Genomic DNA, 13546 nt, shown 5'->3' with positions numbered 1-13546 from the left:
CTTTCCTAGAAGTTTTCTTGCTAAAATTCTGTATTTATTTGTTGTTTCGTTTCGTCTTATCCACTTATGTAGCTTTTCTTCGGTTTCACTACCGTAACAATAATGAGTNATTGAAGAAAGCAGTCTTCTAGGATTTGGCACCGTGTATATGTGGTGTTAACCGACGTTTCGGAGGAAAGTATCGCCTCCATCTTCAGGGTAGAAGGAAAAATATAAGAAATCCGCAAGCGAAGAGACCGAAACGTCGGTTAACACCACATATACACGGTGCCAAATCCTAGAAGACTGCTTTCTTCAATAATGAGTCAGTTTGTAAATCACGAAGTTTGCCGTTGGTTCCTTCAAGAGGTTCCTGCTATTTTGAAAGTTGGAAGAAACATGCGCGGAGAATGGGTAGAGACGGCCGTCCGAAGATAGCAAGAACCAAGGTGAAGCCAAAAAGGCGTTGGGAAGATAGTTTTTAGATTGGAAAAGGAACAAAGAGGCAACAGAGTAATGCGTTTTGGAACACCCTGCAGTAACCTATATTATTTCGTCTTGGCCTCTGCAGATGTGTCACTGACGACATCGAGCAGAACAGTTGACTCTTGCGCACGGATCAGAACTAGGTAACGAGAAGTCGCGATAAATCGTTCGATTGGATCAAGCGATTTATTGCTGCCTCCTCGTGACTGCGGAGATCCTTGCACCAATCAAGGATGCACATGTCTCCGAAAGAATTTTCGACGATTTTTACAAACTTCAGTGACTAAATAGGCCTCCGTTATCAGCTTCATTTAGAAAATAATGCCCATATTTTCTTCTTATATTTCGACAGAGACTTGTGTTTCCCAAGTCGGATTTGTGGTCCCTACGGCGATCGCTATGAAGAGGCCTGTCTTCTGTGGTATAACGCCGTGTAGTTCATTGAAAGTCAGCCGACGTTTCTGAGAAACACGTCGCCTCCATATTCACGGCTGAAAAGTACACCAAGCGATTACTACTACTACTACTACTACTACTGATATGGTGATGATTTCCTGCTTGTCTTAGTCTTCAACCCTGAAGATGGAGGCGACATGTTCCTCCGAAACGTTCACTGAATTTCAATGGAATACACGACGTTATATCCCAGAATATAGACCTGTTCTGTTTCCCATTGCCGGAAGCCATGAAATGCCAGGGGACTGAAGGATAATGCAGTTTCACGTATCAAATTCTAGAGCTGATTGGACCGGAAGGGCTGTACTTTATCGAGATATCACGTTAGCAACGTGGAACGGAATAGAAGTATCCACATCTGTGACTCGTTGGCTGCTGCCTAGCAACGGCAGTCCGAACTATTAGTTAACAATTGTTTTTGAACTTCAAAGAAAATTCCCTAGGTCACGTGATGTGTCCATGCTGGACCTTAAATAGAAGCTTACCTGAGCACCAACACATGGAAGGATGGGATGCGAGGACAGCATGCAAAGAAGAAACCTCAAGAGTGAAGAATGTGGAGGAAAGGAGTTATATCTTTGGGTTGAGGAAAATTGTGTAGTCGCAGAAAAAATGTCTTCAATAAATAATGGTAAATTATATATACAGGGTGTTTCACGACTTTAGGGCATAACTGCAGGAGGTGATTTCCTAGGTCTCGGTGATAAAAAAAATCATATAAACATGTGTCCGATTTTGGACGGTTACGGAGTTATGGCCGTTTTAAACTCAGAACAGAAGGTAACGATTACTGACAATAAACGGAACAAAACAATAAACCAGCACAATACATGATACATTTAAAGTATGAATGTAAAGTTAACTTCGTGAAATTACCTTTAATTTGAATTTATTGGTGCTTAAAGCTGATTTTCGAAAATGCCACCGCCGGCCGCAACACAGGTTGCCGCTCGGTTGTGAACCGCGCCGGACATACCAACCCACCATGCCTTAGGTAGCTCTCAAGTGTCGAGATAACGAGAACGTTCTGTCTGTAGCTCGCTAAAAACAGCGACCTGCCAGCTGATAGACGCGGTTCACACGAGGGCGTGTACGGGAATGAAAAAACGGTCATAACTCCGTAACGGTCCAAAATCGGACACATGTTTATATGAACTTTTTTGATCACAGAGACCTAGGAAATCACCTCATGCAGTTATGCCTTAAAGTCGTGGAACACTCTGTATATAGTACATACGTACACCATCAAATGTATCCAATATATGATTCATTCATTCATTCATTCATTGTTGGAGGAGGTGGGTTTCCCCATGCACTTAGACCAGTTATTGGTCCATTGTGCATCCCCCTTTAATTTCTACTGTCCCTATACCCTACTGGTACTGGTGCCCCTTATATCCAATATATAATACACTTGTTGGTATTTATTTTGTGTTTATTCTAGTAACAATATGCATGTCGATTATTGATTTCAAGACCTATTGTTTGCTATTGCAGAGAGAGTATTGTCGATTGTAAGAATGAGGCGAATTGTCGATTGTTGCAGTGATTGTGGAAACAGTGGAGAACGGACGCACTAGAGCGCAGCACTATACAGTGGACACTCTGTCCGAAGTGACAATAGTGCGCTCTCTCGTACTGGCAGTGAACCAGAAGCAGCCTGGCGCTCACGTCACGCTGTACGTGGATTGTGTGTCACAAGGAATGGTGGCCACCCCACGCGCCATGCGTGACATGTTCCAGAAAATGGCCACCCCTCGCCTCCAAGTGGTGAGTGTATAAGCGGTACATGTCACAGGGAAGTGGTGTGGGCTAATTAATGGTGCATGGACGCAACTTAATAAGAACCGATGTGTGTGATGTTAATTTATTTTTTTGTTTGACGACGCTTCTAGTAGCTGCAAGCTTGATAGCGTTTAATGATGTGAGTTCTGAGTGGGTGGGCAGACCTGTAACGCTCTAGACTCATTTTCGGAAGGTGCTCGGTTCAACTCTCGACTTGGACACAGGCTATGCTGACTGAGGTTATTCGTGGCTTTCCTCGCTCCCCCCCCCCCCAAGAAATATCCCGTATTAGTCTTCAAATTGGGCACTACCGCTTCCTTTCATATCCTCACCAAATCATTATTCACAAATCGTCCCATCATTCGACGCCGAATATTCTGACTTGGTTCACCCTGCTCCGTTACACTAGCAATTGTAAAGTAAGTAAAGGTAAAGCTACCCCTGTAACAGGCCGTGGAGGCCCATAGGGTTGTGAGACGTCGAGGCTCCCACGTTTTCTAGACAATAGGCTCATAGATGGCGGTGAGGTCAGCCTTACGCCCCGGCCGCCCTTTACCCCCAAGAATATTCCAAGTACTCATTTCTGTTAGAGGGTGAGTCGACCATAGGGCCATGGTGCGGCTGGAAGGATTAGTCAATTGAAAAAATCTAGTGACCCCATCGGGACTTGAACCTGCGACCTTCTGGCTTGTAGCATAATGTCTCAACAAACTACGCTACCGCGGTATAAAATATTATTAACGCCCTCCAGTGTGATTGACAAATGTTGTGTTCTTTACATGTTTCGATCGGAGCGACCATCTTCAGAAGGACATATCAACACATACGGAAACTACTATTACAATGCCATAAATATAAAATATTATCCTGTAACAATTACTGCAATGTGCACGCATTTGTTAAAACTTTTATATATCAATTATTATAATTAGTCTATTTACAAGTATGGTTTAAAAGCTTTTTGTTCAAGAGAAGAAGTGTAAATGGCACGAACCGAACTGGTTCTAGATTCCAACAAAGAATCTGCTGCCTAGCAACGGGAACGCCCTTGCCGGGCCGTTGCCCAGAAACAGTCATTCTTTACAGAGTCATCCCTTAGCAACGGGTCTTTGCGTCACAATATTAAATTCGAGGTTTTCACGACGAAGAAGATTCATTTCGCGGAATATAGCTCAGTTGATACAGTGACTAGGCCACAGGCTGAACGGTTGGTAAATCAAGGTTCGATTCCCGGCAGTCTAAAAAAATCATTCTGTTCTCTGCAGCGTCAATATCGCCTTCGGGGCCCACTCAGCCTCTTATTCAATGGGCACCGCGAATTGTTGCCCCTAGGGTAAAGCCGAGGTTAAAATGCGTGCAGTTATACCTCCACTCCCCCATACCTCTTTATGTGGTGATTCTTAATTAAGCACAGGGACAATTTTACCATTTCTGCCTTACCTGTGAACTCATATCTTCAATTTTTCTTTCCATATTCTTCTATTATTTCGTATTTTAACTCATCACTGACTCCGTCTGTCTTCTCCGCGTCCTCTTTCTCTCTCTTTCTGTTTCTCTCTTCTCTACACGCTCTTCTGAATTTGAATTAATTCATGCCCCAAATTAATCTTTCGTCAATGGTCCTTCTTTTTGGGAGATTTTTCTTGTTTCCTTTGTGTCTGTTTCTGCTTTTCGCTTTTTCCTTTTTCACTCCTTCCTTCCTTGTTTCTTTCCTTCCGTACGCACCGCGTGTTTAAGTATTCTGTTTCTCCATGTTTCCTCTCTCTCGTTCCTTCATTCCTTCCTTGGCTACCTGTGATTCAGACTCCCACGCGCGTGCGCAGTGCCTTACAGACAGGCCACGGCAAGTCGCAGCGTAGCAACAGATCGTGTGGGCTCTGCAGCAAGCGTCCCCGACACACGATAATAATGGGACTCCGCCCTTGTGTTCAGCCACGGCTGAGAAGTACAGAATCTCACAGTCAGATTATTATGAACATTACTGTGGTCTAAGATGTGACGCCGTATTGTCGGGTAGAAATATATTAACATTTCAAGAGAAACCTACTCCTCTGTCTGCGTGATCTTGGTTTGTGAGCCATTTTACGAAGCTGTAGGATTCTGGACAATACGGCGTCAAATGGTAAGATGAGAGATACGTAAATGAAAAATTGTAAAGTTTCTGAAAGGAAGTGGTCGTGGCCTAATTGAGATACTGTCCCGGCATTTGTCTAGAGGGACTACGGAAAAGCGTGAATAATTTTCAGTCATGATATCCGGTGGTGCGGTCCGACATTTGAACCAAACACCACGCAAACACGGTGCTACAAATTCACTGCTAAGTTAACCCTCACGGTCCTCCTGTAGGGTAGCACCCTGAAGATTGAGGCGACAGGATCCTTCGAAACGTTGATGTCTCTCTATCAGAGCACCAGGGACCGATAATTATGGTATTCAGAGCCGTGATAACGTCAGAACTCACAGGACAGTTATAGGTGATGAGCTGCTGGTCGTGGCCTGTCTGCTCCAGAACTTTCCTGGAGTCACAGAAACTATAGAACTGTGACGCCACCCTCCGGGTAAATTTGTCCTTGTATTTAGGTAAGCACCATGTCGTGTAGGAGTATGGTGGGATGGAGGTATAGCTCCAGCATTCCTTACCTCGACACTAGATGGAGGTGAGTGGTCAGCTTCACGCCTCAGCCGCTTTACCCCCGGTACCCATTGGATAGGAGCTGGGTGGGGCCCAGAACCGGTGAAGTGTCTTCTGCTCTTCTCGGAGCTCAACTGTCCTTAGCTCTCGTCGGATACGAACTGTTATATCCCGCACTCGGACTGAATGGGGAACACCTTGTCGAAGGGTTCAGTTTCGCCCGCTGCTATGCAGCGAATCTCTCGTTGCCGCGGGAATACATGTTTACTGACTCAAACAATTCGTTGCTTAGATATTGCTAGCCCATTGTTAGGATCTTGTGTTCTTCAAGCGGTTTCCTAGGTAGCATGCTTTCTCATTGTCCGTTGCGTAGTGATGGGTGGTCATAATCCGGCTTCAAGACAGCACGTCACTATATATCAAAGCTGGATGCGCGTTGTATTCGGAAGAATGCGGTATATTAATTTAATTATTGTAGGAGCTTCATAACTTGTACACTTCGCGAAGTATAATTAGAATGATCAAGTCAAGGAGGATGAGGTGGGCATGGCATGTAGCACGCATGGGGGAGAAGAGGAATGCATATAGGATTTTGATGGGAAGGCCAGAAGGAAAGAGCCCACTAGGGAGACCGTGACATAGGTGGGAGATAAATATTAAGATGGATCTTAGAGAGACAGGATGAGGTGTTATGGACTGGATTGATCTGGCTCAGAAAAAGGATCAGTGCAGGGATCTTGTGTACACAGTAATACACCTTCAGGTTCCATAAATTTGTGGGAAATTCTTGAGTAGCTGCATAACTGGCGGCTTCACAAGAAGGGCTCAGCTCCATGGAGTGAATTAGTTTAATTTTTCGTCGTATGAAACCTTTCGCTCTAGGGAATGCTAAGTAACTTCTTCAGTTGATACAGCACTATTGATTTACCAGCCAACCGATCTCCTCCCCCTCGTCGTTATTGCCCTCCGTTTAATAAATTTTGCCTTTCCCGCCTTGTTTCCCTGATCGTCTGCAGGGGTTGTGCAGTGCGGTTTGCATTGGCCGCGTGGGTTTCCAGGGCCTGCAGAAGGCGCCTTATATGGCGTCCTGCTGCCACCAACGCAACAGTTCTCCGAAACTTCCTTACAGATTCCAGAGTTTCCGATATTGAAATGAGAAACCGAACTGAAGTGGGTGCACTTCTGTCGCCAATTTGGCCTTGCTTTTGGTCATCAACTCGATCGCAGTTGGCCACGAATGTAACGCAGGACGTACCAACCCACACGAACAAAACTTCATGTGCTTTTTTGATGAATGAATCAGTGTACCTCACAGTCGAATAAGGGAAGGACGCCTCATGATCACATTAATATTTAGCAATGTCACAGATCCTTCCGCTGAATTGCGAGTTTGGAATGGGTTGGCGCTGCTAACTTGCAAGTGGTCTACTGGTTAGTAGGGTTACACGTGGTTCGCAGCTCCATCACAGCCCCCGTCACTAACATTGACAGTGATACCAACAATCCTGAAAGTCTATAGCAACTTAATCGTTTGCATGGCGAAAAATCTTTCCCTCGAAGATGAGTAAAGGCTAAGGTGAAGTTGTCCCCGTGCTTAAATAAGCACCACACCATGGAGAAGTATTGGGAATTGAAGCACAGCTCCACCATTCTTTACTTAGACACTAGTTGCAGCTGAGCGGTAAGCTTCAAGCCCCGGCCTGTTTACCCCCGCGGGAAGAGCTACCGGTACCCTTTGAGTAGGAGACTGAGTGGGCCCCAGAGCCGGTCTGGACTCTATGGAGTACAGAAATAACTCTTGTCCCTGCCGGTAATCGAACCTTGTCCGTCCAGTCTGTAGCTACTCGCTATACCGACTGAGCTATCCATGCTCTGTGAAGATGGGAGCAGAACCAACTCCCGAAGCACCATAAAATTATTTTAACGTATCTGAAACAGAAGGACGTGGGTTCGATTACTGATGAGGTCATTGGATGTTTTTTTCAATTTACTTAATCCTTCCAGCCGCACTATGGCTCTGATGTCGACTCAGCCTCTAACAGAAATGAGTACCGGGAATCTTCCTGGGGCCTGTTACAGGAGTAGCTCTTACCTCATACCGTGAGCATAACTGGTGGAAGAATGAACTCCTGTTACAACATCATGAATACGTTTTGTTATACGAATGATGAGGTGGGTCGGGACACACAGTTTAACACCAGACATATTCCTTCTCGGTAAAGTCACCGGCTACAGACTGAAGAATGGGGATTCCCGGTAACATCAGGTATTTTTCTCTCATGAGTGCTGTGTTCAGATCGGGTCTGGTGCGCACACCCAGCCTCCCATCCAACTGATATAGGCAGCTTGGAGCTGGCCACCCATTTTGATTTAGTGCCGGAGACTAGAGTAAGTGCAGACACGAGGTGTGTAAACGCTGTGCTTGTAGAGAAAGCAAAACGTCTGCACCCAGAAGAGACTTCTTGGTACTTTCGTCTGATGACGGTGCGGTCGTGAGCGTCACATGGTTAGATAGTTGTGAATGATGAATTGCAAAGGATCTGGAAGGAATCGGGCTTTTCATTAACTTGTCATTCGTAATCATTGTTGTCCCTTATCATATTACATTATATTGCCTTCGCAGTTGGTATGACGTCTTTAAACAAATGACGGAACGAGACTCGTTGAGGGTATGACTGGCGTGTTTGCAAGCAGTCACGTTTTTTCGTCCTCCCAGAAAACCTCAAAATAAACAATATCATGAACGCATTAAGTTCTTCATCTCTTGTTGACACGCTTGAGTGACATCTGCAGTAAAGAGTGCGTCACCTCGTATCGCGTCACCAACATAATTCGTAAACATGAAAACCCCATAACCTTAGCCTGTCTGCCCTAGGGCCTATGACTAGCACTTCCTTCGCAGGACTTGAGGTTCTCACAAATGTGGTTATGAAAGGTTCTGTCTTCTGGGACATAACGCCAGGTAAACCTTTGAATGTTAACTGTCATTTCTCAGGAACACGACGCCTCCATTTTCAGGGACGAAGAACCTAAGCAAGAAATCAGCATGCAGCAAATAGAGCTTTGTGCTGGTTTCTTGCTTGGCTCATTTTTCGACCCTGAAGATGGAGGCAGTATGTGCCTTCGAAATGCCCATTGACTTTCAATGGAATACACGGTGTTACATTCCAGAAGAGACTTCAGTACTTCCTTTCACAGTCTTGCCAAAACAGAGTTGTGTCTGACGTCATTTTTCAGTCATTTTAATTTCCCTTCGCACTGTTGGCCCCGCCTACTTTTAGAAGTTCAAGTAACACCGGTACCTGTAATGTTTGAGGGCGTAGTCCCTAGTTAGTCAGCATTCCTTCGGTTGTTTCACACTTTGGATAATGATATTGTTTGTAACAGGCCATTGTATAACAGGTGATGATTAAGTAATTAAAATACAGTAAGCCATGCCGCCTTTCTTTTGAGCAGCATTTGAGACGTGAAGGAACTTTAAATTCCTCTTACTGCTTTCACTGTTTTCTGCTTTAACTGATATACAAATATTCTGTGAAAGGTGAAAAATTGAACTATTTTAATTTAAACTTCATAAATTTGATACTGAAGTTTCAGTTTGGTTTGTCCGCAGTTCCGGGAGAGGCGCTACGTGCTGGAAGTGGACTCTGGGAGCCTGGGCAGCGTTCTCAACCGCAACAATTGCCCTTCGCAGCAGTTGCAGCAGATGCAAGCAATTGAACCTGTTGTTGCGTCCAACGAAATAAACGGTATCCGGAGAGGTGCGTAGAAATACGTTCTGTGGCGTGGGAAACACAACAATGGTTGCTGGTGTTTCACGAGCAGAACGTTAAATTGAGGTTAGCTCTTTCTAAGGGACGAAGCGGAGTAGGTGTCTCACCCCCCCCCCCATCTGAGGGTGGAAACATGAAGTTTCCGAAGCGTTGTGTATTCTAGTTTCTAGAATATTGGCCGATGGACAAAGTCCAAAAACCAAATAATACTATTATACACCACTGTCAGAACCCAACAGAATCCAATTAAAGTCCTGGTAGGTTATATTGTGCTGGGTTAAGTTAGGTGAATCTGGCGCCATGACATAATAAACGTTTTGAAATTTTGCAGTAGGATTAAATATTTAACATTTTTTGGGAAATAGTCGAATTTTTAATGCGTTAGACTATATTCATATTTTTAATGTTAGATTATTTGTTCCGAAAATTTTGAAAATTTGTATATTTTGAAAGGTTTAGAAACATTTAGATGCTCCTTTGAGCTACCTGATTGGATGCACTCCGCCTCGTGAGGATAATTGAGGAGCTATTTCAATGAAATAGCGGCTCTGGTCTAGAAAACCGAGATTAACTTTCGTGGGAATCCGTTGCACTGACCACACGACACCCTCTATCCGCTAAAGTTGGTACTAACTTCGCCGACAAGCGGCGGTTGCTCGGTTGGTATACTTCGCTTGCAGACTAGAGGCCACGGAATTAGTCTAGTAGTGGTCCATTACTGGGATCAGTGCTTCGAAAGTAGATAAGTAAAATTTTCTCACATTTCCCATGAAATTTAACTTCCCCATGAGTCTGGTGGCACCTCAGGTAATGGAAAAATCCCCGTTGTCTTATTTGTGCCAACTCTCATTTGAGAGAAGCGACCCTAACCAAATATTTCTATACATAAATTGTTACCAGTGACACAACAGATGGCTGTGTTGCCTTGGACCACATTGGAAGGAATATGTGTTCAGATTATCCCTGTGCGCCATGATGTGAGCCCAGATATTGAGATAGACACAAAATTCCATGTTTTTCAGATCTTGATACTAGCTGGAGATGAGTGGTTCCTTCACACCCTGGCCACTTTACCCCCAAACAGCCACTAGTACCCTTTAGACAGGAGGGATGTGATCAGGATCCGCTGGGTTGAATTTTGTGCAGTGTTAGTAGCGCTGAGCAGCTCGGTGTGGTGAATATGGTGTTGGAGGACCCATAATGTAATCTGCACTTTATTTCTTTATGTCTATGGTATGTTAAGTGCAAATAAAACATGAATTTTCTCACACAGATGTGCACGTGTTTGGTAGCACGTGATGCTGAAGGAGGTGATATGCACTGTGACAGTGTTCTAAACTTTACTCCGCGCTGGATAATAGTTAAAGTTACACATTTATAGTCTTCTCGGTCTNGGGGGGGGGGGGGGGTACCAGCATTTTGGAGAACACATTGCCTCCTGCAGAATGCCTATACCCATCTACCAAACTGCACGGTGTCATAACCCAAAAGATCAAAATATGAAAATTATACATCTTTTATTCTCTTTTCTTTTTCAGGTGATATTCCAGTTATCCACGATTGTGACGAAAGAGGTGAGTTACCTTATCAGTTGCCCTTTCACCCGACAGGTTGTCTAAAGGTAAGACTGTAGACTCATGTTTGGGAGGTGCTGAGTTCGAATCTTGAACAAGACACTGGTTAATGTCACTGAGTTTTCCTGTGGGTTTTGTCAGTCCCTCCAGGTAAATTCTGGGATAGAATTTTGATCAGACCATGAAGTTGAAATTTGTCTGGGTAGTTGCGATGTTTGGAAAATCAGACTTTAGTCAGTCTCACAGCTTCAAGAATTCCAAATAAAATTGGCTTAGTATGGTGTTATATGTGGGTACCAGATAGTTAATAATTTTATGATTATCGGAAACTTTCATTAGTATTAGAAACTAGGGTGCGTACTTATTTGTTACACAAAAATATTGATCCAATAAGTTTCATTTCTGAACTGATTAACATAATTTAATAGAGCGATGTTTAAATAAAGTTGTTGATGCACCTTATACAAGTTATGGTTTCTGTCTAACAGATAATCTCGTCATCAAAACACTTAATGATCTCATCATTGCCCTGAAGAAGCTCAAGGAAGAAGTTGCAAGCCAGGTGAGTTGATTGGTCTCGTCCAGTTTCATTTTAAGGCATGATGCAGGGTAGACTGTGTATCATCTTGTCATCTCTGCATAACCCGGATGTTTGATAAAGTGTCTTAAATAAACCAGGACTCAATCTGTCAGTCGGTTGTGCCACTGGAATCGAACCACCTGAGCTATGATATGACCTACATGAGCTAACTACAGGCAATGCAGTCTTTCTTTTGAAGCTAATAGTTGCTCACCTAGTTAAGAAATTCACTGCATTATATGGAGACAATAAGTTTGTCATCGTATTCACAAAACCCTGCTGCTGAACATTGTTCTGACCCAGCTACATCCAATGCACACCACAACATATTTTTCCTTATATTCAGTTTTAATATTAGCATCCCATCAATGACTAGGTTTGCCAAGACATCATTCCCCATCAAAATTTTGTCTAAAATCTAGGATCCATTTGTGATCTGTCTAAAGCTTTTACAGGTCCCACACGTCTTATTCCCCTTCATATGTTTACACTAATTATATACTTGTATGTTGGAGAGTACAAATTATAAAAGTTCTTCTTTATGTAATTTTCTCCAACCTCCCTGTACCAGGCCATGAAGGTCCATAGGGTTGTGAGACGTTGAGGATCCCACACTCTCTAGACAATCGGCTCAAAGATGGATGTAAGGTTGTCAGCCTTATGCGCCGGCTGCGCTTTACTCCCCAGGAAAATTATTTAATTAAGTGCTGGTACAAATTGCCTATGGTGAGAAGGACTATAATTCTAGAATTTATTTTTAAATACAATGATTTGTGAAAAAATATTATTGAAACAGGATCTGAAATGGTAGTCAGGGCAGCAAAGTTGGTATAGAGACTGCTTACAGGCTGGACGACCAAGGGCTCGGAGTTCGAGTCCTGGTAGGGTCAGAATTTTCTCTTCTCCATATTGTCCAGACCAGGTCTGGGGCCCACCCAGGCTCATAGCCAATGGGTACCGGGGGCTCTTTTGCCAGGGGTAAAGCTGCAAGGGCGTGAAGCTGACCACTCACCTCCAACTAGTGCCGAGTTCAGTAAAATGTAGATCTATACATCCACTCCCCCCTACTCCTTCATGGTGTACTGCTTAATTAGTTAAGCACAGGGACAAATTGCCTCTTTTTTACAGGATCTGATGCAAAGAAATATGACTCTGAAGATGGAGGCGGCACATTTGCCTGAAAGATTAGTAATGACCTGCCAGAGTATGTGGCATCACATCCAGAAGGCAGAAATCATGGAAACAATGCACAGAATTACGCAGAGCACGTTAAATAAAGAACATGTGCCTAGTCCCCAACACAGTGGCTTATAAATATACAAGTCAACTGCAAAATACACAATTCCTATTCTTGCTTGTATTAGAAACTACAATTTAAAATATTGTTACAATAATACACCATCAACTAGTAAGACCCTGATGCATGGAATTTCCCTCTCTAAGAAGTGTGGTATTAATTCTCAGTCACAAAGCTGCTATAGGCTAGTTCAAATTCTTTCATTTTTCACATGCAAGATTAGATTCTTTTGTAAATCTGCTCTAGTATATTAACCATATTATGACATTTTCTTTTAAAATGTTCCAGCGTTCTGAGATCCATTACCTCCGTGAACTTCTAGAACAGTGTGAACTATGTGCTCCAGGTAAGAACTGAAATAATTCAGTCACAGACAATTAGCTTCAATTCACGAGTTCACCCGTGCGGGGTCAGCACGACAGCACAAGCGAACTGAACAAAGCAACACTTGGGGCAGCACAATTTTCAGTCCCCCCTCTTAATTTCTGTTAAATGAAAATGATTTCTGCTGCTGTTTTGTTCATACCGTGACAATTAGTTGGCTAATATAAACATGTTATGTAGCAATATAAATAAAACTGATTCGGTACTTAACACAAAAGCAAACCGTTTGTGTCATATTATGTGGGAAGTTGGTGTTATTTTTTGTGATGAAGTTAAGATGGGGAGCAGAGGGCGATGTAGGGCAGATATGCCCCTACCTCTTCCTACCCACCTTCCTTCCCTTTCTGGCCACTATTTAGGATTGTTCCAAATTGGATAAGTGACATAGTTGTTGTAAAAGAACTTAATGGGTGTGAATTGAAGAAATGAATACAGCAGGAAGAATGATAGGGCTGTAACACATGTAACAAGTCTTTGTGATTGCAGCATGAAGACTGATTCTGGAGTGGCTTGAACTTGGTTGCACAGTTGACATAAAATGCGGGCCAAGGCCAATAACAAATGCAGTCTAACAGAATAATAATAAAATACAGAGTCATA

General features: G+C 43.4%; 1 protein-coding gene across 1 annotated transcript in view; it reads left to right on the top strand.

Annotated features, from left to right (window-relative positions):
* Positions 1 to 13546, top strand: part of LOC111873268 (cartilage oligomeric matrix protein) — a 49311-nt gene that overhangs the window by 17720 nt on the left and 18045 nt on the right. Inside the window, exons 3-7 of the mRNA XM_023867834.2 lie at positions 2468 to 2691; positions 8952 to 9099; positions 10650 to 10685; positions 11174 to 11247; positions 12851 to 12908. Coding sequence (XP_023723602.1) covers positions 2468 to 2691; positions 8952 to 9099; positions 10650 to 10685; positions 11174 to 11247; positions 12851 to 12908 — 540 coding nt within the window. The remainder of the gene's footprint in view (positions 1 to 2467; positions 2692 to 8951; positions 9100 to 10649; positions 10686 to 11173; positions 11248 to 12850; positions 12909 to 13546) is intronic.

This window comes from Cryptotermes secundus, unplaced genomic scaffold (genome assembly GCF_002891405.2).
Source record: "Cryptotermes secundus unplaced genomic scaffold, Csec_1.0 scaffold1269, whole genome shotgun sequence".
NCBI classification, from domain to species: Eukaryota; Metazoa; Arthropoda; class Insecta; order Blattodea; family Kalotermitidae; genus Cryptotermes; species Cryptotermes secundus.
Note: the sequence above shows the minus strand (reverse complement) of the source record. Positions and strands in the feature narration are given on the sequence as shown.